General features: G+C 55.1%; 7 protein-coding genes across 7 annotated transcripts; 4 read left to right on the forward strand and 3 right to left on the reverse strand.

The window, feature by feature from the left end:
* Positions 1-552: 552 nt before the first annotated feature.
* J3D65DRAFT_631953 (uncharacterized protein) lies at positions 553-6511 on the reverse strand. Its single transcript, XM_066800965.1, has 7 exons — positions 5996-6511; positions 5914-5942; positions 5816-5864; positions 5507-5759; positions 5305-5452; positions 4151-5257; positions 553-4076 (listed from the first exon to the last, which is right to left on the reverse strand). Exons 1-7 carry the CDS (start codon positions 6371-6373, stop codon positions 599-601), a joined length of 5442 nt encoding a protein of 1813 aa, XP_066653004.1. The 5' UTR covers positions 6374-6511; the 3' UTR covers positions 553-598.
* On the forward strand, positions 6224-7620 carry J3D65DRAFT_631956 (CENP-Q, a CENPA-CAD centromere complex subunit-domain-containing protein). The gene has a single exon (XM_066800966.1). It carries the CDS (start codon positions 6525-6527, stop codon positions 7548-7550), a length of 1026 nt encoding a protein of 341 aa, XP_066653005.1. The 5' UTR covers positions 6224-6524; the 3' UTR covers positions 7551-7620.
* A 17-nt stretch (positions 7621-7637) lies between these two features.
* On the forward strand, positions 7638-10147 carry J3D65DRAFT_631959 (uncharacterized protein). The gene is made up of 6 exons (XM_066800967.1): positions 7638-8193; positions 8251-8273; positions 8389-8406; positions 8477-8795; positions 8855-9621; positions 9671-10147. Exons 1-6 carry the CDS (start codon positions 7986-7988, stop codon positions 9869-9871), a joined length of 1536 nt encoding a protein of 511 aa, XP_066653006.1. The 5' UTR covers positions 7638-7985; the 3' UTR covers positions 9872-10147.
* An 88-nt stretch (positions 10148-10235) lies between these two features.
* On the forward strand, positions 10236-13795 carry J3D65DRAFT_464862 (meiosis protein SPO22/ZIP4 like-domain-containing protein). The gene is made up of 3 exons (XM_066796462.1): positions 10236-10491; positions 10550-11052; positions 11104-13795. The coding sequence occupies exons 1-3, from the start codon at positions 10434-10436 to the stop codon at positions 13543-13545; spliced, it is 3003 nt and encodes a 1000-aa protein (XP_066653007.1). The 5' UTR covers positions 10236-10433; the 3' UTR covers positions 13546-13795.
* A 98-nt stretch (positions 13796-13893) lies between these two features.
* J3D65DRAFT_700503 (uncharacterized protein) lies at positions 13894-18897 on the reverse strand (the record flags this gene model as incomplete). Its single annotated transcript, XM_066804080.1, has 3 exons — positions 13894-16071; positions 16112-16237; positions 16290-18897. The coding sequence occupies 3 exons, from the start codon at positions 18895-18897 to the stop codon at positions 14372-14374; spliced, it is 4434 nt and encodes a 1477-aa protein (XP_066653008.1). The 3' UTR covers positions 13894-14371.
* A 527-nt stretch (positions 18898-19424) lies between these two features.
* On the reverse strand, positions 19425-22352 carry J3D65DRAFT_464873 (ARS binding protein 2-domain-containing protein). The gene is made up of 2 exons (XM_066796463.1): positions 21587-22352; positions 19425-21280 (listed from the first exon to the last, which is right to left on the reverse strand). The coding sequence occupies exons 1-2, from the start codon at positions 22130-22132 to the stop codon at positions 19607-19609; spliced, it is 2220 nt and encodes a 739-aa protein (XP_066653009.1). The 5' UTR covers positions 22133-22352; the 3' UTR covers positions 19425-19606.
* A 793-nt stretch (positions 22353-23145) lies between these two features.
* Positions 23146-24287, forward strand: J3D65DRAFT_556871 (mitochondrial carrier domain-containing protein; the record flags this gene model as incomplete). The annotated part of the gene is made up of 4 exons (XM_066797282.1): positions 23146-23282; positions 23332-23504; positions 23563-24120; positions 24172-24287. 4 exons carry the CDS (start codon positions 23146-23148, stop codon positions 24285-24287), a joined length of 984 nt encoding a protein of 327 aa, XP_066653010.1.
* Between the last annotated feature and the right edge of the window lie 1050 nt (positions 24288-25337).

Genomic DNA, 25337 nt, shown 5'->3' on the forward strand with positions numbered 1-25337 from the left:
AAACCGGGTTTAGCTCCCTGTGAGCGCTGGCATAAACACGATGCCGGAGCAAAGACATCATGGCTGTCGGGCTGTGATGTGGTTTTTCCTTTGCAGTCCATGTACCTGTGCCTATAGTTCTTGCGGTTCTTGCGGAGCCAGGCAACAACACTTGCTGTTCCAGTGGGATAGGGGGATTCGGCTGCTCAGGCTAGAGGTCAACAAGGACAGTCTACTGATTCCCGGTTGCTTCGTTGGACCTTGAGTAGCCCGTGAGCTGTTTAAGCCTGTCAAGCACTTGCGATATAGTCGTTGCAGCATCCTGCTATGGGTCTCGTTGATTCAATGACGTCGTCACAGTACGAAAAGACGACGTGGGCCACGGAAAGCGTAGGTATGAGTGCCGCGTTGCTGAGTGGATCCTAGCTGCGGCGGAGGTGGAGAAGACAGTGAATGTTTTAGGAGAGCTAAGTCCATAGTAACGTGGAGCGATTCTGTTGCTCGAAGTCTGCTTCAGTGATCAATCAATGTTCCATTTTATCAAGTCAAGTGAAAGCAATGGAAACTGAAGGCTTTTCCAGAGCGGAGTCTCTATTCATGGATTTTCCCGCTACCGAGGCTACCCGCTACCCTTCTCGACGTCTTGAGCGCACCCATCAGCATGAGAATTCTCAGGCTCGGAGTTTTGGTCTTCGCCATGAGAAGGATGCTGAGGTGGTGATGGTGGCGGTGGCGGAACATAAGTGCCGTAGTCACCGAGCTTGTTTCCTTTTATAAAGTGGCCCTTGACTCCGCGGACGCGATATAGGGCCCCCGTTTTCATGTTTCTCAGCTTCCGCGCTTCTTCGACCAGCCTTTTTAGCACCAGTCCACTCACCCGAACCTTACTGTCCATCACTTTCTTCTGTAAGAGCTCTTCCACCTCAGGCTCGCTCTCCATCTCTTCACTTTCAATGTCTTCGGCGTCCATTTCTTCGGCTTCCAGGTCTTTACCCTCCACCTCTACGCCCTCCATCTCTTCACCCTCCTGCTCTTGGCCTTCTGTTTCTTCGCTTTCGAGTCCTTCGTCGTCCATTGGTTCATCCTTCACCTCTTGATCGACCATCTCGTGGTCTTCCATAGCTTTGCTCTCCATCTCCTTGTCCTCCATCTCTTCAATTTCTTCTTCAACGCCTGCCACGTTCTCGCCCCGCTCATATCCGACCTCCTCCTCAAACCTTTCTTTGGCACGGGCATCGAAGAGGTCAAGATCATCTGTACCGTCGTCGGCGGCGTAGAATATTTGATCATCGTCGTCGTCGGGCAGTTCGACCCGTTCTCCCAGGTCCTCGTCAGCGCTCAAGTATACGCTGCTGCTGCTTTCCCGTGACTGTGTTGTTTGGCTTGACCGTGGCTCGAGTTCTGGCGACCAACTCTCTTTAAAGTCTGACGTCGGCTCAGCACGGTCTCGAGCAGTTGCTTTTCTCCCCACAAGATGATACTTGATGCCTTCAGTGGCTGCGCGTCTCATCTTAAGGAACGCCCTATCTGCGCCCTCTCGTATCGCAGCACCCCTTGACTTTGCTTTGACTTCATCCTTCTGGATCAGCACGCGATTATCCAGTAAAATTCTGCTGCTCCAGAGTCCCGTCTCTTCGTCAAAAAATGCATGGAATTTGAACTTATCGCGCAAGTCCGCGGAAACGTAGCGTAGCAGACGTGCACGTTGGCCACCACAGTTGACATTGTCGCGTAAGATCCGGTTGAGAATTTCCAGTAGGCCGAGTCTTTCAAGGAATCCTTCGCAGGCAGACATTCCAGCGGCTTGGCCATCCAGCGGGCTTGGGTCGTCGGCATCTGTATCTGTGCCCGCATCTGCGGCACCAGTGGATGAAGGCGCCGGATTCTGGGCCGAGTCAATGAAAATGGCGCCAAGGATGGCCTCTACAACGTCAGAGGGGACCTTAGTGATGGCTTCCGATGGGTTGAAGAATTTCCAGGGAAAGACATCGTCATTTTGAAGCGCCTCCCAGATCTTGCTGCGCATCTCTTCGTGCTGGGCCTCGCTTTCTTTGAATGTTTGCATCAATGTAGGCGAAGAGTGCCGGATCCAGTGCCACAGCGCAGTGCGCTTATACTCGCCTTGTTCCTCTACTGTGGCCTCACCAGTCTCTTGGTCGACCCTGACGCGATGAATTGGCCGTATCTGCGCGCATTCAAAAACCAGAAAATTGAGGATCCCCTCGTTGACAACAGCAGTCTTGACCGAGTGCATACTTCCCGGACTAAGCTCTTTTCCAAATGCATACACGCGACGGGAGACAAGCATGTCGAGTATCGAGTCGCCCAAAAATTCGAGCCGTTGGTATGAACTGGTTGGAATTCCGTAGGAGCTGTTGGCGCTGCCATGGGTTATGGCTTCGAGGAGAAGATAGGGGTTGTTGAACTTATACCCTAGGAGTTCTTCGAGTTGCTCGAGATGGAGGGGCTTGCCAACTTGTTCGGCTTGCGAGGAGGCATAGCAGGCAAGAACCGAACGACGATCATCCACCGATTTCCAAGAATAGAATGGAAGCAGAGTCTTGACGCAGCGTAAAACCTTGGGCATTCCGCCCTCGACGTATGCTGCACCAATCAGAGATTCGACCACGTCGGCAAGCAGCTTAGAAGACGCCTTTCTCCTGGTAGTCTGTCGGGATTTGGCATCGGAAATGATGTTGAAAGCAGATCTAAGCTTCCAGTGCTTGTCTGAATTGAAAACCTCCTTGACAAGGAACTTGTCCAACCCGACATTCAGGGAAGCCTTTGTGAGAACACTGTTGGATACTATTTTATCTTTCCGTCTTGTAAGATAACTCTCCGGCCACGTCAGGTGCTCGGCATGAATATTCAAGCAAGTGATGAATTTGAGGATGGAATCTCCTAGATTTTCGAGCCGTTCATAGTCCAACTCCATTGCGCCCGAGGCGCTGATGGCGCGAAGTACGAGTTTGGGATCATTGTATCTGATCTCTGCAAGGGTAGTCTTGCATAGCTGATCGGCAACCATGAGCAGCTCCATTTGATGGAGGACGGGAGGTAGGCACCGCGCCAATATTGAGTATCCGAGCGGAATGCTGTCAACCAAACATTCGCTTGCTGGCCTGGACTCAACCTTGCGCTTGTGCACCGCATTGTGGTTGTTATTCTTGAGAAGCACGAGACCTTTGGGCTTCGGACAAGAGGTCAGCTCCATGTTCAAAATCCCTTCTGTCTCGGAAAATCCTTTGAACCGATACCGTGGGCCCATGGGCTCGCTGCGCATAGAAACTAGTCCGATTGTTGGTTTCCCTTGGTTACTCAAGACTTGGTGAACATATTCGGCGGGTAGCTTTGCGCAAGTAAAAGCCCGACCTTCCCTTGGAATGGGGTCCACCCATCGTTCGCAAAGAACGACCGGGTTTTTTGGTTCCTCAACCTGGATGGCAGCAGAGGAAAGCAAAGCATATGTGGAAGCTTGCAAAGTTTCGACCGCCTCGACAGTATAAGTCACAGGTTCTAGGACATTGAACCTCAGCGCGTGTGTCTCGCCCGTATTCCAGTACACCTTGAGCTCAGAAGGCGGTGCAACTACGGGGGCTGGGAGCGACATGACTATTTCAAAATATCCTTCCTCCAGCTCCAAGGAAATCTTGACGCGAGACCACTTCTTCTCTCCATAATTTTGGAGCATATCGGCGGCAATTGGCTCCCATGGGTCAACTCTGTCGGGAATCTGGAGGAGGGATGGTGTGTCGGCAAAAGGGTTCTTGTCGGCGTCGTTGAACGGATCATGGTCGGAATACTCTGTCAAGGGAAGTAGATTGTCGTTCACAAGCCCGGATTGATGAAGAGCCTTGTAAGCTTGAAATGCCGCAGCCTTTCTTGCACATCGTTCTGTTTTCCAGGCGCCTTCGCTTTCATGGTGTCGCAACTTGGCTTCAAGCACTGCAGGGAGATCCACGGAGGCGATAATGAGGCCCGAATCATCTTGTTTGAAGGAGAATTCTGGTCGTGGATCCATGTGAAGAGGTTTGAAGCCCAGCATTGAACAAAAATGATGGAGATGCTGTACACTGTTGTCGAGGTTGAGGGTTGCTCTGTTTGACTTTGGTCAGCTTCTGTCACTGTCACTACGCAAACAGCAGTGGCAAAATGGTTGCTTGTAACCTACCCTGTGCTTTCAATTCGGTATTCAAGATGGCCTTCTTCATCTTGCTGTTCTTGATCCTCTGCGCGTTCAATCTCTCGAAGATGATTCTGATAGACAGCTTGCATTTCCTCCTCCAGGCGAGTCCAATTCTCGGGTGATTTTACGAGCGGCGAATCGTTGGGGAGCATAATGACATATTTGGAGTCCTGTTTTCGTGCCCGCCCCCGGCGTTGGACAAACGACTTCATATTCGGTGGGGCATCAAAACAAATGACCGTGTTGCATGTCGATATGTCGATTCCTTCTTCCAACACGCTTGTCGAAATGATGAGATTCTTCTTGCCGGTCCTGAAATCGTCCAGAGTCTCCTCTTGCTGTTTGACACTGGCCAGGTCACAAAGAGCCAGGCTTGATTTGCGCTTGCCTGCTATAGACGACATTCCTACAAAAGTCCCGATGCTGAACAGCTCTCTAGTCTGAGGGTGATTGGCCAGTAGAAACTGCATTGCGACAACGGTCGCTCTTTGCGTGGCGAAGACGATGCAAGTGAAATCAGGTCGAGCCTCAGAAACAAGGAACTGGATCAAGGCTTCCATTTTTGGCGGAATCCATTCGGTTTGATTGCGTGGACAGCTTTTGAGCTCAGAAAAGATGTTCTTCAAAACTTTTCCTTCCTCATCTGACCAATCGGCAAACATCATACGCATTTTAGAGGCGTAGTTTCCGAATTTTTCGATGACACTTCTCACGTAAAAATCCGTCGCTGCTGCACCGAGCTCGTCGAAGATATTGAGAGCGTGGAGATAGAGTCTCTTCAGCTGATCATGAACGTAGGTCTTTCGATTTTGCAGCAACTCGGTCAATTCGTGGAAAGTTTTTTCTTGAGCATGGCCTGTTTCCTCTAGAGATCTTTGGCGAAGCGAAATAATGTAAGGATCTTGTTCGATGTCATACCCATAATATGCACGGCTTAGAGCAAGGAGTATGGGAGCAGGTTCTTCCTGGAGTCTTGATTCAGAGGCTTCGTAAGAGAGCTGGATCAGTACAGGTTTGTGCGTATACTGAATAAGCTCGGTGCGATGTGTTTTTGGAGCCATGGCCAATGCGTTGAGACTTTTTTCAATGACACTGGCCAGTGTTAGCGTTGGAATGATCAAGGAGGCTTTGAGGGTTACCCTAGATCTTTGCAGCTTGCACTCACCACGGGAGTAGCAGTTAGACCGAGAATGTGGGGGAGGGAGGTCTGCTCGTCGTGGAATCTGTTGGAGTGATAGAAGTCCTGCATGATTTTAGAGGCTGGATGTCTTCCTCTGCACATGTGAGCTGCCAAAGTCAGTCGTTGCAACAAGAGGCTCAAAGAGTGGGATTTGAAAGAACCTTCGTCAAATATAAGGAGGGCTATCTTGCTCATTTTGACAAAGCCATGGCTGAGTGCATCGTGTAGTATTTGTGGAGTAGATACAACAATGCGGGTGTCTTTCAACACGGCATCCCAAATGCCTTGGTTGCTCCAGGAGTCGACATTGTTTTTGCCACTGAGAAAGCGAAGCGTGTATGCCGGCAAGTATCTTTCAAACAGGCGCGCTTGCTGATCGCAGAGAGGGACTGTTGGTGCCAGGAACCATACTAGCTGCTCATATTGTAAGCTTTTTGCCCCATCATCATGGGGCCTAGAAGTGGACAAACCTTGTCAGGATCGCATCTCTGCAATTCGGTATCGGTTCGAGCAATGGCGCTGTTCACGTGTTACCTGAGTGATCTGGACAAGGTCCTGGAGAGCGTACATGTGTGTCTTTCCGCTTCCAGTGTCCATCTAAAGCCAAGGTCAGCAGCATTGACACAGCAAAGACCGGAAAGTTTGCGCACGGTTACGATGATATTCTGCTTCAAGCTCTCCTCTACCATTTCGGTCTGATATGAGCGCAGTCGGAAAGAGAACTGGCTCTTGAGCGGGGATGCACTGTTGACTTCAACCATGGTGATTGTTGGGTTATTAGAGTAAGCTAGCCGACTGCTTGTAAAGCAACGAATTGTGGGAGCGGAGGCGCGTCGAAAGCTACAGCTTTTGGTGGAGGTCACGGCGGCGCGAAGTCTGAGCGAACCGACATGTCGAGATGCAAGGAAAGCACGGGGGAACGTCCGCAGCATGCTCATACCATTGTTGCTTCGGGCCAAGGCGCGTGATGTTGTCGGGGACGGGGACGGGGACGGGACAATCGGAAATATTGTAGGTACCTTTTTCATGGTGCCTGGCAAGCGGCAAGGAAGACGGGAAAGTACGCCCCGGCCGCCACCCGAAAGAGACCTCCGCTGACCCACCTGGCACCTCACGCGTCTCCCCGGCTCCAACCTGGACCCAACCTACATCATCTCTCCTCCCACCAGACCGCTAGCTATGCCAGCGCAACCAAGTCGCGCGCGAAAATCCGCCACCACCGGCAAGCGCCCACGCGGGCGTCCTCCATTGCCGGCGAAATCAAATCCCCCAGTCGTTGCCAAACCAGCAGCAAACAAATCTTTCGGGAACAAGCGCCAACGACAGGTCGCGCCAGACCCTGATGAGGACGAATTGCAAGACGAATCGGGCACGACTTCTCTGCACCGCCCATTGAAAAGGCAGCGCTCCGCACACGCGAACCATGACAGGAATCATTCGGCCGACGAGAGCACCATGTCGGCCAGAAGCCTGTCGAAGCCGCGTGTCAAGTTCCCCCATCTAAAACCGCAGACTCGAAACGTTCCAAAGTCCACGATTGCGTCCAAGTGGAAGGCTGCTCCGATTCCGGCTCAGCAGGCAGCTCGCAACCTGCTCGTCAACGCGAAGCGTGCCGTGATGCTGGACCGCCACGACAACAAGCGTCGAACAGAAGCCGAAATCAACCTCGCCTCGGTCCTGCGCAATCTCGAGAAGAAGCTACCTCGCGTGCCATTCCCTCCCCGCACAGGAGAATCACATTTCGATCTGGACAAGGTGATGGAGCACAACAGGGCGTTGGAAAACGACCTGACGCCGGCAATACATGCGGTTGAGCTTCTGGAAGCAGCTGTGGAGGAAGAGCGGGACCGACTGCATGAAGATGGCCAACGTCTCGCAAAGCTTGAGGAAGACGCTCGAAAAGAAGAGAATTTCCAGAGGCGAGCTTTCAAAATGCATCCACTGTTGAAAGGGCCACATGCGGCTGCAAGTGATGGGCCGGACCACATCAGCTTGGTTGCGCCCAGGGATTTGGAGGACCAAGGCCGGACAGATTGGGTACATGACGAGGACGTGGAACCATTGCTCGGTCAGCTCCGCGACCATGTTTCGTCGTTGAAGACGAACACGGCGCAAGTCGACGGCCTTGACGAAGCAATGGGCGATGGCTATGCGGCAGTGGATGGAGCGTTGACAAAGTATGCGGCATGTGATACCCTGGGTTGATAGTACGGTACGGCTGGAGTTGGGGCGCTCATTGTACTTCGGAATGAAATGAATTATTTTCTCGTGGCGGCCCATAGCCCTACCACATGCTTCTGTCCCGGTCCCTTGTAGGTACATGTAGTGAGTGACATCGGAGAATCAAGTCAAAAGCGACGCGCCAAGCGCCGGCGCAAAGGGAAGGCCATCACACGCCCCGCCTTCGCCCGCGCGCCCTCTTTTGCACCGAGCCTCCACTTGAAGCCCTCCAAGGCTTCATCTCCTCCCACGCCGCACCCGCCAGTCCTCTCGTCCTTCTTCGCCGTCGACCTGACGTTTCCATGTGTCCGCCACAGCTTCTGACGCGCCCTTCCGACGAAGACCCGTATGCGCCTGCGCCGGCGCTGTTCCGATCCGCATCCGCTCCTCAGTCTTTTCCGAGCTCCATAACCCCATTCGATGGTTGAGGCTACACAAGACACCGCCGCAAAGGATTCTAATGGAGCTGCGCCTCCGGTTATGACATCGCCACGGGAATCCGGCTACCAGGGCGACGCCTCCAGCAAATCCTCGGCGTCCAAAGATTCGAAACCCGACTTTGACAAGAGTGCCGATGCCGCAACCAAGAACCAGAGCTCAGCGAAGAAGAGGAGGAAGGTCAATCATGGTGAGCTGAAGACCATAACCGTTTGTCCTAGTTTTGCTGACATTGCCGACCGCCCAGCATGCATCTATTGCAGACGTTCGGTGAGCCGCCGCGACCCTTTCCTGCTGTCCTGCGCCGGGCGCAAGCGTATGTGGGCTGGGCACAGCTGTAGATGAACACGACATGCTGACTATGATGCTATCTGTGTGTCTACAGCACATGACATGCGACCTCGTAAGTCCGAGCCCTATGCGCCGGTGAGGCTGGATGCACGCGCTGACTGCAGCGCCCTGGATACTATTAGGAGCGTCCGTGTACCAGGTGTATCAAGCGGAATATTGGCCATCTTTGCCACGATGAACCGCGCGAGCCTGCAAAGCGCCAAAAGACGGAGCCGCCGGGAGGAACCCCTGGGGATGCGGAAGCTTCGAAAAAGCTGGACCCTACTACGACCCCCGATGGCACACTGCGCCCAATAGATCAGCGTAACAACTCGCAAGACTCAGGGCTAGCTCTCCCGCCGCCTCCAATGCCCCAAGGCATCTCAAACTCTGCTTCCATTGCTCAGCCCGCGCCAGTCTCTGCGCCTCAAGCCTCCAATCTTGCGGGCAGTTCGCAGTCTTGTTCGTGACTTTGACACTTCCCCCTGGTTGACAAATTTGCTAACGCGAGGTTCGGGAAGTCTTGAACTACAATGACTGGAATTTCGGCACCCCTAACAACTTCCAGGACATGCACGCCTTTCATCCATCCTACATGTTCAATTCGAGCGAGGCTTCCAACGAGTACAATCTGCTAAACGACTTTTTGAGCACCAGCTTCTTGGACGATGGCGGCATGTACGCTGGTGAGGATACTCAGCAGGGACAAGTCCTGCCCGATCAATCCTTGACAAACACCATGAACATGCTATCTGGCCCGAATTCCATGCCACCTCCCAACCAGCTTAGTAGCCAACCACAACCGCCCGCCCAACCCAAAGCAGGCAGCCAAATCTCGCGGCCTTCGAGCAGCTTTCCGCTTGACAAAGCTCGCGAAGTCTACTACATGACGGCTGCTGATCCTGCTGGCACCGATGCGCCTGAAGAGCGCATGAACAAGCTGCTCAAGGCCAAGTTTGATGCCGGCTTGCTCAAGCCTTTCAACTATATCAAGGGTTACGCACGGCTCTATCAATACATGGAGCGCAAATTTCACCCAACGTCGCGGCAAAAGATTCTGCGCTGCATGGACAGATTTCGGCCAAAGTTCAGAGAGCGCGTGCAGACACTAACCGACATCGAGCTCGTGCGGGTCGAAATGTGGTTCGAGAGGTGTCTGATGGAGTACGACCGCGTCTTTGCCAGCATGGCTATTCCAGCATGTTGCTGGAGGAGAACGGGCGAGATATTTCGGGCCAACAACGAAATGGCAGAGCTCGTCAAAGTTCCCACCGAGAATCTGCGCGATGTGAGATTGGGTCAGCTATCTACACTTCAGAAATGCTAACACTTTGTAGGGCAAGACTTCTCTCCACGAGATCGTCGAGGAGAAGTCTCTGGTTAGCTACTGGGAAAAGTTTGGCGCCATTGCGTTTGACAGTTCGCAAAAGGCGATCCTGACAAGCTGTCTCTTGAAAAACCCAGACCCGGAATCCAAGGAGCCAGAGATTCGTTGCTGCTTTTCTTTTACCATCCGTCGCGATGCTTACGATATGTAAGTCTTGCAGCCTTGGGCCATGTTTCTGGAACTAATGCGGCTCAGCCCATCCCTAATCATTGGGAATTTCTTGCCTATTATTACCGACAGTGACGACCCTTAATTACTCGATCTTTGGGGTATATACTTGTTGCTTCCTCTCCAGCTCTTTGTGAACATAGACAAAAAGGGATAGGCCAACGGATCAGAAAGGAATTGGGTGGCCATCTGTCGATTCTGGTTTTGCTTTGGAGTTGTCGGGTTTGCGCTGAATAGGTGAATTCGATAAGCTCTGCTAGTAAGTCGCTCTGGGCGAAAGATAGTCTGTAAAATATGCTTGTGCAGGCTGAAATTTCGACAGTCGAGGCGCAGATCGCTAGCCACAGTGACTTGACTCTCAGTCCATCTCGTGTGGTGGGAAAGTTCGAATCCTCTAGCATTTCTGCTCGCAAAACATTGCGCCTCGAGAGAGCGACTCTGCGCGACTGGCCTGCTGCCTCGGACCCAAATTCCGACGATTCTCTACTTTTCCCGCAAAAGTTCCAGCATTCACCCTCCCACCCACAACCCATCCTTTCATCGACATGCACTCCGGCCCCAAGGTCCGCCAAGCTGAGGAAAAGCACATTGCGTCGCTGACCTGTTGGTGCATCGGCGACTCCGTCTTCACGCAGTCTTTGCTAACAGACACTTCGCGCAGCCTTTGCAAGCACCCTTCACCGCCGCTTCCATTCCAACCTTGCCGCTCCAGACCTCCCGCAGGAATTGCAGCACCACATTGACAAGTTTCCACTATCTCAATCCCCAGCGCTCGCGTCCAAAGCCGACATCTTTGATCGGCATGCTACGGAGCTGTGGAATTTCTCCACCCGAATCCTTCGAGACGAGCCGACTAGTAGAGATGAGTCTCGCAGGAAGCTCCTATGTCTCATACGCGTGTTTGCCGTCTTGCTACTGGACTCTGCGCAAACGAGTGGGAGAGCCGTCAAGACCCTGGACAATGTGATACGAGTGTTGAGGGTAGCGCTCAAAGCGGCCAAGTTTTGTCTCGAGCAGGGACATTTGGATGCTTGCACAAAAGCTTTGGAGCGGGCAGCCCACTGGCAAGACGAGTTTGCGGATCAACGTCAGGACTTGGACTCAGATGTCCGAGAAATATACGACAGACTGACCGCCGAGTATTTTGTCCTCCGCACGGCGCATGTGGGTCGCGAAGCATTCTTACCACAACGTCCAAGACTGACATTTGCGTAGGCTTGGAAGCAATCCAGACTCGACCTTGCCGAATACTTCTACTCCAAAAGCGGCCTCGATTCTTCTCACCTTTCGCCTGAGACGGCCGAGATGCTTGCTGACGTCCTCTTTGAAATCGGCAAGGATCTGTTGCAGAAGCAAGAATGCGAAAAGGCTGTTATATGGCTCGACCGGGCCTACAATGTCATTGGCGAGCAAAGCATTGAGGAGCTGACAAATGATGCGAGCGAGCTCCGGCTCGCGGTGCTCAACTACCTCATACGGGCGCACCTCAAGCACAAGAGACCGGATGCTAGAGAAAAGGCGAGCGGTCTCATCGACGTGTTGGAGATGAGCCAAGGGGACAAAACGGTCGTTTCCCTGCTTCGAATGGATCTTCTCACTTCTCAGGAGAATCCAGACGTGGTCAACTACCATGAGGCCTTGGATCGCATGATGAGACTGGTTGTTCTTACAGAGCAAAATTTCAGGACTGTAATCCACCACATCCACAGGCTCATGAATTGGAGCCCAGATCTGTCGTTAAAGACTCTGGACGATCTACTTTACTCACGGCTTTTCGAACACCAAAATAAGGCGTGGATCGAAAAGGCAATCGTCACCAGAATATGGATCACGGTGGAAAGCAACGACCAAGACTCTATCGAGGCCCTCTTCGAGATATTTGACAACGTACATCAGAACATGGGGGAGCCATTTAGTGCCCCAGCAACCCACGCATCCCAAACAATATTATGGAAACGAATCGAGGGAAACTGCAAACAAGAGCAATATGCCCCAGCGGAACGAGTGGCTCGACTGGCGCTGCACCCCATATTTGCCAAATCAGGAGAACAAAATCGAGCCAAGATTGCGCGAAAGACGATAATGTGTGCCACTGCGAGACAGGACTGGGCCGTAGCTCGTGAAATATTTTTCCAAATGTCCGGAGCGGGGAGAAAGGAGCCACTGACGCGATTCCTCATGTACAAAGTGGCTCTCAGGGACCACGACCGAGCCTTTGCTGCCGAATGCCTCGATGTGGTTTGCTCTCAATCGGAAACCGACGCGACCATCCTCTATGCCTGTGTCATGGACGCCCAGGTGGCGGACGACAAGCAGTCTACAATTCTGGCGCTCCAAAGAATTTTGGAAAAGTACGACTACGAACCTCCGCCTGGTGTCCACCTACCGGCTCTGTTGCGCTGCACCGCTCGAATGCTTGTCAATGAGCTCGAGCCGCCGAACTCCTCGACTGACGACGTGATGGGGTACTTGGCAAAGCTGTTCAAGGGTGCTGCGGCGCAAGCAGACAAGCACAAGCCGGGAGAAGGGGGCAAGAGGAATCCCGTCTTCCCTCACGAAGAGCTGGAGTGGTTCTCGCGCAACAGCTACAACATCTGCATTAAGCACCTTGCCTCGATGCATCCCGCGCAGCTCCTTTCGATGCTCGACAGCTGCATCAAATTCACCAGCCTGCTCCAAACGAGCGGCGGGTCTGCCGGCGCGGCATCGTCGTCGACGCCAACGGACATCACCCTGCGCCTCTTGATCGCACACTTCATCGCGGGATCCAGCGCCGTCGTCCTCGCTCGCTCCTCGGACTCGACGCCCGACTCCATCAACGCCTACGCCCGCGTGTCCCAGCACTCCAAAGCGTACCGCGCGCTCCTCCTCGCTTTCACGCCCAACGCCGACCTAGGCGGCTCCAGTCTGTCCGACCTGTTCAGCAAGCGCGCGCAGCTGCTCCGCCATGAGCTCGAGGCGGCGCTCATGTCGCGCAACTGGGACAGCCTCGACGCGCTCTTCACCGAATGCTCCGACCATGACGCGGTGCAGAAGACGGGCGCAGGCGGAGACCAGGCGTGGTATGCGCATCATCTGGCGACGCTAGCGGACCTGGCGCTCAACGCACACGCCGAGCTGTGCAAGCAAGACAGTCGAAACGGGGACGACGCGTCCGCGCTGCCTTCCACGGCGCACCACCGCCGGCGCATCCTAGACGTCCTGCAGCGCATCATCAATGCCAGCTGGCAGGTAAACGGCAGCAGCGGCAGCAACAAGAGCCAAAACGACGTCGCGCACCTCTCGCGCTGGCTGCGCTGCCTCTTCCAACTCTCTCTCGCCACGCCGTCGCTATCATCCACCTCCTCCTCTTCCCCGTCCTCCTCATCCTCTTCTTCCCCCGACACCATCGCCCTCTCCTGCGTCCACCAAGCCACAGCCATCGCGTCTTCCTCCTCGTCACCGGCGGCGGTGGCGTACCCCCAAACCGAACTCGAATGGCTCGCCACCTCGTCGTTCAATCGCGCCGTCGACTTCTACTGCGCCGACGACGACGCGCGGTGTCGTGCGTGGGGCGAGGCGGCCGTGCGTTTAGCGGGCGCGGGTAGGGGCGCGGATAAGGGGCGCTTGGAGGAAGTGCTCAGGCGGAAGCTTGCGGAGTTGAGTTTGGGTGCGTAGGGGGTTGTAGTGGGATGAATAAGTGCTTTTGCAGGAGAAGGAGTGGGTGGGTACGGGAGTCCTTGCTGCTTTTTTGCTTCGTTTGATGTTTGCTGTTTGCTATTTGCCACTGCGCTTGCTCATCATAGCTTACTTATCTTCTTCCTTCGTTGCAGGTTTTGGCGTGCTGTGTCCGTGACTGCTCCCTAGATCTCTCCCACATTGCCTGGCACGTTACCTACATTAATGGAACCTGTGATTTAAGCTTCACCGCAACCCTTTTCCATCCAACATAGATTTCACAGCACACATGCAGCCCAACACCTTTACTTTCACCCTCCAAGCCAATCACTCACTCAATCAAACACATGCATGCATTCATTTTATTCGCATATATAGTTAGTCAATTCGTCGTCGGTGCAGGTGACGGCTCAGCACCGACGAAAAAAGCGGGTATCATTACAGTAAAAGCGCCCACGCGCACACGTACGCGCCTTAAAACACCTGCCTCGCTCCTCCCCTTTTTGGATTCGCTCTTCTCTGCTCTGCTCTGCTTTGCTCTGCTCTCCTCCCTCTCGTTCCCCTTTGCTTCCTTTCTTTTCGCTCTTGTTGAAGGGAGGTGAATGATGGTGTGCTTTCCTTGCCCTCTGGCTCATTTTCCTTTGGTGCGCTGCTTTTTTGGTAGGGGGATGGATAAATGAGAGTTCCATCGGCCCGAGCTCGCCTTGGGGCAGCGGGCAGCTTAGCGCGTTGTTGAATACAACCGACGCAGCCATTGCTACGCGGAGCAGTGGTGTTGAGGCGGTAGAGCGAGTGCCTCGACTTCTGGCACCTACCCACATCCACATCACCCCCCTTTGTCGACCAACCGCTCAATACTGGCAATAAGCTCCCCCACGCGAAACGGCTTGCTAACCACATCGTCCATCCCCGCATCCATCGCAGCCTGCACCTGCTCAACGCGCGCATTCGCCGTAATGGCAATGACGCGGACGGGCCCGGCGCCGCAGCCGCCGAGGCGGCCCTCGCGCTCCAGCGCCCGAATGCGCCGCACGCACGTCAGCCCGTCCATGACGGGCATCTCGATGTCCATGAGAATGACGGTGAGGTCGTCGGCGGCGGCGTCGGTGGTCATGGCCGACGTCTGAGAAGCTGCGGGCGGGCCCTGGCGAGCGAGGCTCGGGCCAGGGGGCCCCAGGAAACTGCCACCGCCGCCTGGGTTGCTGTCGCTGCTACCGTCGGCGTCGCCGGTGGGCGGCGTGAAGAGGACGTGCTCGGGGACGCCGCCGTGGGGCGGGGCGAGCATGCGGTCGTGTTCGGCGCCGGGCGTCTCGGGGGTGAGGGGCCCGTTGCCGCCGGCGATGAGAGGCGATTGCCCGTCCACGAGCGTGTCGTGTCGCCACAGCTTGGTGCCCTTCAGGAACTCGAGTGCTTCGAGGCCGTGGTTCGCCACGTACACCGTGTGGCCCAGCTTGACGAGGCCTTTGGACATGACGGATTGGTTGACCTTGTTGTCTTCAACGATGAGGCAGGTGAACTTGCGCGAGGATGTCGGTTTGGAAGGTCGCGGTTCTGATGGTCGAGACGAGGGTGCCACTTTGTGGCTTTGTTCAGGGGAGGAAGACGGGTCGAGAGGGTCGGTATTGGATGCCGATGAGCTGACAGGGGGCGTGGCAGGGGGTGATTGTTGAGGCCGATGTGGTAGTGACTCTACGGGCATGTAGACGCTGGGCACTCTGGAATCTTTTCTCTGCACCAGAGGCTGCTCAAATGCTTGCTCCAGGTTTTGGCTCTGTCGTTGCGCCGTGGGCTCGACTTCAGCAATATCGCCACAATCCCGCGTCTTGACCTTGACGATTTCTCCAGAAGATGCCCCAGGCCCGCTCTCCAGATGCAGCTCGTGCTCGACGCTTTTCCGCACCTTGAGAAAGAATGCAAACGTCGATCCGCGGTCAGCCTCGGACTCGACGCCAATGCCGCCGCCTTGGAGCTCCGTCAGCTCCCGACAGATGAAAAGGCCCAGACCACTTCCGCCGTAGTGCACCATGGTGCGAGGAGCTTGGGAGAATCGCATGAAGAGCAGTTTCTTCTCGTCGACACTGAGACCGCATCCCGTGTCGGTGACGGAGAACTGGAGGAAGAATGCGTCGCCTGTTCCCCACTCGCGACGGAGAGTAAGGTCCTCGCGCGGTCGGCGCAGCGGCAGGTACTCAATTCCTTCAGGGCTCTGGATGGGCTTTTCCAGCGAAGCGCTGACGCTAATGCTTATTTTTCTGGTTGAAGAGTATTGCGTAAACTTGATGCTATTGGTAACGAGATTGATAAGAATCTGTTTGAGACGTGACGAGTCCATGATGACGTTGTCGATCCCAAGGGCGTTGAAAGATTCTGAGACGTGGGTTGTTGCCGTGATGCCTGCGGCATTGTACTCGCCGGCGAACATTTTGGAAAGATCTTCGAGGAGCCTTATGGGCGCGACCTTGACTGGAACAATGCTAAAGAGCCCCGAGTCCAGTTTGCTTATGGTCAGAATGTCGTCGACTGCTCCTTGTCAGATGGTCCAAATCATCGATGGTCGAGGGCTTACCTATTCGTTTTTGATGCTGACAGCAGTGTAGCACTGTTTGTGCAGCGTCGATGCTGTTTTTGACAACGGTTTCGAAATTCATCGAATCACTCTCAAGGGAGCATAGTGAAGTGATGATGTCGTCCGCTGTACGCAGTCAGCAGAATTCTTCTCTGAGCATGACGCCCATCGCGCTTACCAGATATCATAATCGCACTCAGCGGATTCCTCATCTCGTGACTCGTGACGTCGATGAAGTTCTCCTGTTGCCTCTTCGCCTCCAACGCGTCCTCCATCCTCCTCTTCTGAATGCCCTCGGCCCACTTTACGGCAGTGATGTCCGTCGCACTGCCGACAATACTCCTCAACCACCCGTCTTCTGTGACAATCGAAAATGCGCAGCATAATATCCACGTGCAGGGAAAGCTTTCATCCACAGGCGGCCTAGGGAGGCGATTGACCTTGCTCCGGGGAATGCGAAACTCAAACGAGACTTCCGTCTTCTCCTCCATGAGCTTTCGCCACTCGACACGGACACCGGGCACATCGTCAGGGTGCATGAGCTGCCAGAGAGGCGAGCGCCACGAACCCGTGTCTTCGCGAGTGTCGCCCGTCAGCTCAAACCATTTTTCGTTCCTGTAGCGGTAGGTGCCGGCCATGTTGTCAGGGGTGAATTCGAGGACGAAGATGCCGGTCGGGACACCATCGGCAAAGTGCTTGAGTTGTAACTCGCTTTGTTCAAGCTCCTGAGTGCGCAAACGCAGCAGTTCCTCAATCTTGAATTGGTCGTAGGCGGCTTGCTCAGCAATAGTGCGGCCGCGCCTAGTCTCTTCTTCGAGGAGAAGCACGGAGGCCATGGAGGTGGTGATTTGGCGGTTGAGGAGGTTGATAAAGGTGCGGTACTCTTCGTCGTACGGACGGTGCGAGTTCAAGCCAATGACCAAGAAGCCGACGGCAGTGTCGCGAGTGAGGGCATGGCCGGTGGTTGGCCGGATGGGGCTAATGACGACGGAATCGCAAGGCTCATGCCAGGCACGAGACTCAATTCCTTGCACTAGTGATTCTGGCAGAGTGCCATCCTCGACTCGGAGCAGCAACGGCTCATCGCATTGTGCAGCATTGCGAAAGTAGGCGGTGAAACCGTCTCGACCCTGGGTTACATCGATCGGGGTTGCTCGAGCTGGGTGCCCGTCTGGTACTCCTATGGAACCTTCCAGATCGTATCTCTTCGGACCAGCCGAATCTGGTATTGTAATATGGCCTTCTGCTGTAGAGTCTTGAACCGAGTATAGAACGGCAAAACCAATGTCGTGACTGTTTGTACCCAATGCTTGCAGGACATGCTGCCAGTAAGCCTTGAGATCTTGTGAAGTGGCCAGAATCTCTCCAAGCCGAAGTAGTGTCGACATGCGCCGTTCACTAATCATTTGCTTGGTCGTCTCAAAGACCACCTCGTACCAGCCGACAATTTTGTCCTCTTCCAAGACCGGTGTGAAACTGAACGAGCAGTACATTTCTTCCTTGGGTCCATTTCCGCGGTTGAGAAAGAGCAACATGTTTTCAACCATCGCGCCACGACCAGACACTTCGCAAGTCCGGAAGAAGGGCTCGAAGTCGTCCCAAGCCTCGCTGAAGCCAACCCACGGTGCAGATCCAAGCAGCGCGGGGTGCTTTTCTCCAGCAAGTGGAAGATATTGATCGTTGTATATCATGGTAAGGGAAGGACCATAGAAAAGGATAGCCGGGTTTGGACAGGCCATGAGCAGGTTGCACATGTGTCTTAGAGCATTCGACCATTTGCCAATAGGCCCCAGGGGCGTGGAGGCCCAATCGACACTTCGAGCGAGCTGGATGTGTGGTGAGAGATTTGGAGGTGGTGGTTCACAGGTCCAGTCATGGCGGACACTAGCTGTCAGGGAGCTATGACGGACGTTGGTGCTGGTTCCTGGCGTGACGGGTGCGGCGCTCGTCGGCGGTGGTGAGCTCAACCTTCGCGTCGTCGCAATGGCAGGGACTTGTGGCTTTTGCGACGACGGGTGACTTTCGGTCTTTTCTTCCTGGGCAGTCTCCGCAATCTCTGGCATCCCATGGTCCACTTGTTCTCTCGGTCGATCGTCCGGGATTTGCGCAGCACGAGGCTCCGGTTGCTTCGGCACATTTTCAATCGTAGCCACCGTCCCAACCGCCTTGTTTGCCCAAACAACGTTGGTGTAGTAGCAGGTAATGTCCGACTCGTGGCGATAGGCATCTCCGACAACCACTTTCCACCTCCTTCGCACGGTTGTGGCGTTCCACTTCATCCCACCATACACGATAGAAGTTTTTTTCCTCCTCGGGGCCCAGTCCCTCATGCCATCGTCCATGATCCACGCTCGAAGGACGGAGTAGGTGACCCATGCTGGCTGAGTGTAGGGATCCGCGCTCTTTTTGCCCGTCACGACGTCGAGGAGACCGGGAACATCCAAAAGGAACGGGTTGCAGTATATGATGGGCAGCGACCTTGGCTCGGCTTGGATGTTGGAGTAGATGTCGGGAGCGCTGAAGGCTCTGGCGAGCAAATCGACGACGAATACGGGTTTCTGCTCGACTTCAAAAAAGTCTATGAGCGCGATTTCGCCAAAGACGTCGTCCCTTGCGTAAATGTCGGGCTCGGATTCCGGACCTTGAGGCGAGGCAGACGATGGGGAGCGTAGGCCACCGAATAGATACCACGGCAAGCCGGATACGCTGTGAGACTTTTCCGAGGGTGGACCGGCCTTGTGGTTGTGGGAGGCAGCGGGGCCTTTCGAGGCGAATGAGGCGAGCATCGCGCGTCAACCCATGGGATCGTGCGTCGAGGAGAACCGGCAGCAGCAATTGGTAGAGTGGGTGGTGTAGAGAGGCGGCTCCGATTCGAGACGGCGGAAAGACGGACGGGGAGCAGCGGCGACTAGGGTGCAATGCGAGACACGAGGAGGAGGAGTACAGAGCCTCGTGCTCCTGGGTGAGGTAGGGCTGATGGGCAGCGCAGCTCAGACAGGGACGACAGTAGCACGACCTGACGAGTGTGAAGAGGCGAGAGTTTGGAGAGGAGAGAGCCAGGCAAGGAAGCTAATTCTCAGCGGGCCGGGGCTTCGAACGCGGCAGAGTCATTTCGAATACGGATACTGCTGATATGCGCGGATCGACCGATCTCTGGCTCGACCTAGGCGCGCCGGGTCTCGGGCCGACCAAGAGTCGAGGACCTGAGCCTGAGCCTGAGCCTGAGCGTGACCGGGGGCGGAGAGGGGCGGGAGGAGCTGTTGATGGCTAGAGGGACAAGATGGACAAGAGGGAGATGGGAGTGGCACGGCGAGCGAGGGCGTCGGAGGCCCAAAGGGTCAGACTGAGGTTTGGTGGAGCCGTTACCAGTCGCCCGGGTTTTCCCTGTGCAGATCTGCTCTCCCCGCGCTCCAAAGTCACCTCCGCGCTGCTCCAAAAAGATCGTCACAACGGGCGGGATGCTTGCAGCCCTCAAGTTTCATGCATTACGCCCTCTCACAGCACCACCTCCAACACCCGCTGCCGCCACTCCTGCACTTCTTTGTCCTTGGTCTTCAGCTCCGCCTCTAGCGCCTTGACCCTGTCTCGCAGCTTCTTCTCCTTCTCCGCCTCGTCCTCTTCCTGTTCGCCCTGTGTCTCCTCTTCCTTTTCCGCTTCGGCGCCATCAATGCTCAGACCCTGGATTTTGAACTCACCGCTGCACCCCCCTAAAAGCAAGCTCCAGCTGACATTAAACACTTCCTTGATCTTGCCGTCCTCGCCAGCCGCTGGCGTCCCGTCTGTTTGGCCGTCTTCGTCCTCTTCGTCGTCTATCGGACTCTCGTACCCGTCGCCACTGATTCTGTACTTTTGTACCGCAATCTTCTTCTGGCCCCCGGACACAGGTCCGTTGGCGAAACCGAGCTGCGCCGCATACCCCAGCCAGCAGGCAAAAGCCACCAGTTGCATTTCCAAGTCTGGCTTTCCGCTCGAGGAAAAGACAACTGAGGGCCCGTCATTTTGTGAGCCCAGGCGTTTGAGCAGTGAATCTGCCAGATCCTTTGCTTCCTGGCCACGCAATCGCTTTCGACTTGTCAGGTCGGCACGCAAAAGGTCCGCAACCAAAAGCCGTTTGAGATCTTCCCGCGAGACCCTTGGTGCCGGCTTTCCGGCTGGAGCGAATTGCGGCACTTGATGCGCATGCGGACTGTCCGACTGACCGTTGACAAGCACCGTCGGAGTTACTAGATGTACGGGCCCGCCCTGGTGTTGAGGAACCTGCAAAGACAGACGCTGCCCAGCCCTGTTGTGTGCAGGCGCCATTTGCCCAGCCTGCGTTGCTGATGCTGGTGTCGGCGGGAACTGGTATGCTGGATGGACTTGCCGGCCTTGGTGTTGTGACGCTTCGAGTAGTTGCTGTCCCACGCTCTGGTCAACCGGAGTTTGCCCCGAACTGCTGTGTCGGCGGTAGTCAGATTTCGGTCCTTCTTTGGCGTTTGGATTGGCTGGAAATGTGACGAATGGCCCATTTCGGACGGATCGATTTTGTGGCGGCCTGCCACGAATCTTCCCGCCCCCACCTCCACTGCTGCTAGGCCATGCTGATGAGACGGCCGGGCCATGTCGTCTTCGTTGTCGTTTTGACGTCGACGGTGTTATCGCAGACGACGCGTCGTCGGGGAATGCTGAGTCTGGAGGCCGATCGGTCATTGGACTCACGGCGGACATTGGGTGCGGCGTATGTGGATTGTCTTGGCTGAATCGGAATTGTTGTCCTCCAGGAGCAGTCGCAGCGGATTGTGGCTCGAGACTTCTTTGCGCGTTGGCAACCGACAGCGAGGCCCACGGATCGCTGTAGTCGTTTGGCTGGGCACTCAGTGCAAGAGCACTCTGAGCGTAGGCTGAATGAGGGTGCTGGTGAGGAGTATTCAGGGCAAAGGACGTGTCCAGCTGTGGTCTTTTGGGGGGCGTTGGATTGCTGCCACCATCCACTTCGTCGACTTTTCTCCGACCGCGTTTCGGCCTGAACGTCGGATCGAGAGCCCGTACGGCAAGATCTTCCTCTAGTGCAACTCCATCCCGGACTTCTGGGACCGGTCCGTCTGGAGACGGAATGTTGTTGAGGTAATTGTGCGGCCGACCGCGCAAAAACTCAAAGAAACCATCAACGTGCAGTGCACGCATCCAGCGCTATTTGTGTCAGCTCACAGAGAACAATCTTAAACAAGTAATGTTTGGAGAGATTTGCACAGTGGGTGTCGTAAGAAATGACAGCTCCCTCTGCAGAACGACAGCTCCCTGAACGCTAGCAGTGGTGCGCATGAAGTATCCATGGGCTTGGTAGGCTTCTGAATGACTGCTCCTCGAACGCTCGCTGAGGTATTCCATAGGCATGGCTGCGATGCAGAGTAGTAGCTCCTCAGGCTCAACCACAATGCAGGGTTCTTCCAACGCCCACTTCAAATTGAAACAACAACCATGATGGAAGAAACTCACCTTTAATCGAACTGCGTACTGTTGAACTTTTTGAGCGGACTGGCCAGGACCAGGCGAGTCGACGCCTAGGTCCAAGGCCAATTGAATCCAGGTCTTGATTTCGCCAGATTCGAGCTTGCCGATGAGGCCGTAGAGTTTCCAGAGGTCAAACGTCTTGTTATCGCTCATGGGTGGCTTCTTGAAGATGCGTTTCAGCTCGGTAGTGGCAATGTTGGCGGGCAGATATGGGTTGCAGTAGACAATGAACTGGGCGTAGGCATCGTCGAGGTTGTCGGCAGTGACAGAATCTCTATCGGGCAATGCGCGATCGGTAGGCACGTAGCCATTGTGCTGGGCCGGGCCGGGAGAGCCGTTGAAATGTGGAGATTGGTTGGAGTAAGGAGAGGGAGATGCAGCAACGTGAGAAGAAAGCTGCGACGAGTTGGTGGGAGGGGTCGCGTTGAGACTGGGATCAATCGTCGCAAAGTGGGTGAAGCCAGTGTTGGGTCCACTGGTTTGATGAGCGAAGCTTTGGGCGGCGGTGCCTCCGCTGTTGGAATAATCCATCGTCCAGTCGTCACGCAGTTCCGGTTGGTTGGATGCTAAGGTTAGGTTGGTGCTTGATCTTTTTGGCTTCTACAGGTCTTGTCGCGACTGAGCCCAGGCCAGGCCAGTCCAGTCCAGCGTCAAAGTGAACCCTGACTTGACTTGACCTGACGACAACGCGTACAGCAGAACCAGGCAAGCAACGCGGGCCAGTGCAGGGCAGGAGGATGTCGGAGGGAATTAGTCGCGGACGTGGAGGACGTGATTGTCGTTAAATAGGCCGATTAGCAGAGTTTTGAGATGATTTGGGGACGTCAGGTCGTTGCGGTTTTCCCAGGCAGGCAGGCGAAGCCCCTTTCGAAACACGCCCGGGGCTGGCACAAGGGCGCTAATCGACACACCCACCCACTGGACGAATTGGATGAACAGCCAAAGACGTGACAGTTGGCGACTGGAGGACCATGGATGTTCTCAATCACGGCACCTCAGGCAAATACATGGCGACTTTGAATTGCGCCACCAACTCTTGGGCTTCGTTACGAATACGTCCACGGCTTGCTATCTACGGTCGGGTCGCGGCACGCAGCTTTAAAACGGCGGGCAGGCCGCAAACATGCGCACGGCACGCTCTGTGTAATGCTACATTACATTACCCTGAACTACTGAGCTTGTAAATCGACATGGAAGAGTCAGGGAGTGTCCAAGCTCCAATTTGGTGAGCTTTACGTATGGATGTACATGTAGGGCATGGATCAAATCCAACTAAGGTAGTGGCCTGTGCGCCGCCAAGCTTTCCCCGCTGTGCCGAGGTCATGGAAAGCCGACTGGCCGCGTGCATGCGTGAGGTGCAGTCATGTCGACCAGCAACCATCATTTTATTCATTCCATCATCTACACAACCACCATCTCCAAATCGACTCCATTCCCGCTCAGCCTCCGCTTTGCCCTCCGTCATTGACAGCATCATCCGCTTGGACTCTGAAATTAGCTTCCGCCCTCTCCACCTCTGCCGCTCCACCACGCCCTGCCCCAAAATGTCGTCCGCCCAAGCTCAAGATCTCAAAAAGGCCGACCAAGGCTCCCTCGCCACCTCGACCGCTTCTCAACAGAGCGACAACGTCGCCCATGCCTTGGCCGGGGCTGGCGGAGGCCTGTTCTCCATGGCCTTGACGTACACGCCCCTGCCGGATGACTCCAACACCCATGCTGATGAATGACAGCTACCCGCTCATCACCCTGTCCACCCGCGCACAAGTTGAGTCCAAGCGCGCCCAGTCCTCCACCCTCGACGCCGCGAAGCGCATCGTCCAGCGCGAAGGCATCTCGGGCCTGTACTCCGGCCTCGAATCTGCCCTGTTCGGCATCAGCGTCACCAACTTTGTCTACTATTACTGTGCGTAACATGTGAAGAGAGAGGTTTCGCGCCGTGTCAAATTCCTGACAGCTACAAGGGTACGAGTGGACCAGGGCCGGCTTTGAGAAGGCGGCCATCAAGGCTGGACGAGCCTCCAAGAACCTGACGACCATCGAGTCGATGATTGCCGGTGCCCTGGCCGGCAGCGCCACGGTACTCCTCACCAACCCCATCTGGGTTGTCAACACGCGCATGACGGCCAGGAGCAAGTCCGAGTCGAGCGAGACGCTTCCCGGCGGCGCAAAGCCCAAGGCCCCTTCGACCATTGGCACCCTCGTCTCCATCATCAAGGACGAGGGCTTCACCCGTCTCTTTGCCGGCGTCATGCCCGCCCTGGTGCTCGTCATCAACCCCATCCTGCAATACACCATTTTCGAGCAGCTCAAGAACATGCTGGAGAAGAGGCGGCGCGTGACGCCCAAGGACTCGTTCTACCTGGGTGCGCTTGGCAAGCTGCTGGCCACGTCCATCACCTACCCGTATATCACGGTCAAGAGCCGCATGCACGTAGCAGGCAAGGACGGTCCCAAGGAGGACATGTTCACGAGCTTCCGCCGCATCCTTAAGGAGGAGGGCTGGGGCGGTCTCTACGGAGGTATGTCTCCTCAAAGCACAAACCCACTGGGATCTTTCTAACATTCAACAGGCATCGGACCCAAGGTCACCCAGAGCGTCATCACAGCCGCATTCCTGTTCGCTTTCAAGGACGTGCTCTACGAAATGAGCGTCAACGCCCGGAGGCTCGCAGCGGCAAGGAAGTAACGGCTCCAGCCGAGCACATCAATCAACGCTGCTCCTTGACACCCGGCACCCCAACAGGCTGGGCAGGGATAACTCAACTCAAGCAGCGGCAATTGTATCAATGGACTACTACCATCACATATATGACACGAGCGGGATATCTAGAGCGGCGGCGGACGGCGGCGGGCGGAGGAACCTGTTTTGTTATTTTTTGGAGCGGAAATCTCTTTTCTGGTTTGGAAAGCCCACCTACCTTCTCACATGTGCTGTACCAAACGAAAACCCCTCGCAAATGGAACGTATCCAAATCGACATGTCGACAACAAGGCCAAACGTGCAAGTTTATCCGGTGGCTTGTGTGGTGTTGTTTTTTTGCAGGGCACGAGACCAACCTACGTAGCCCTCGCCGGGCGTGGCGCTTTCACATGCCGCCAGAATAGCTCGGATGGGCCGGGACGGCCGCTAGTCGACGTACGTCACGGCCCGCCCGCACCTACTACTACCTACTGCCGAGCCTGCCGAATGCACCCGAGCGAGCTAGGTGTGTATCAGATGGTGTAGCTGTTTGAGTCTAACCGCATGGGTTATGCGAAGAGATGGATGACCAGACTGGTGCTAGTGTCTTGTAGCAAGCGAGCGAGCATGCGTGCGTCGTGCTACACCGACCCTGCAGAAAAAGAAGAAGACGAAAGGAATGGATGGCTGTCATCTGTTCATGCATGTCGATGTGTGTTTGTCGTAATGAGTTACAAGGAGAAGAGACAAAGAGATGTTCTTTGCCTGTTGTTGACTGGAGATGAGTATGGCAAGGAAAGTCTGCCATATACATAAACATAGATACTCCTTCACAAAATGTTGTGCCCTACCCGCCCCCCCCCCCCCCCCCCCAAAACCAGCGCTTTAATTTTCTCTTTCATTCCTCTTCGCTTACTGTTAGGACGTGAGATGGCGGACAAAGTGCTTACACGCATGGATCTCACAATGCAATTGCTACAACGACAGGCTACAGCCATCTCAGCAGCAGATTCGCTTTTTATTGCACGATGCAACAGGATATTCAAACATTGGATG

This window comes from Phyllosticta citribraziliensis (genome assembly GCF_038025025.1).
Source record: "Phyllosticta citribraziliensis strain CPC 17464 chromosome Unknown J3D65scaffold_9, whole genome shotgun sequence".
Taxonomy (NCBI): domain Eukaryota; kingdom Fungi; phylum Ascomycota; class Dothideomycetes; order Botryosphaeriales; family Phyllostictaceae; genus Phyllosticta; species Phyllosticta citribraziliensis.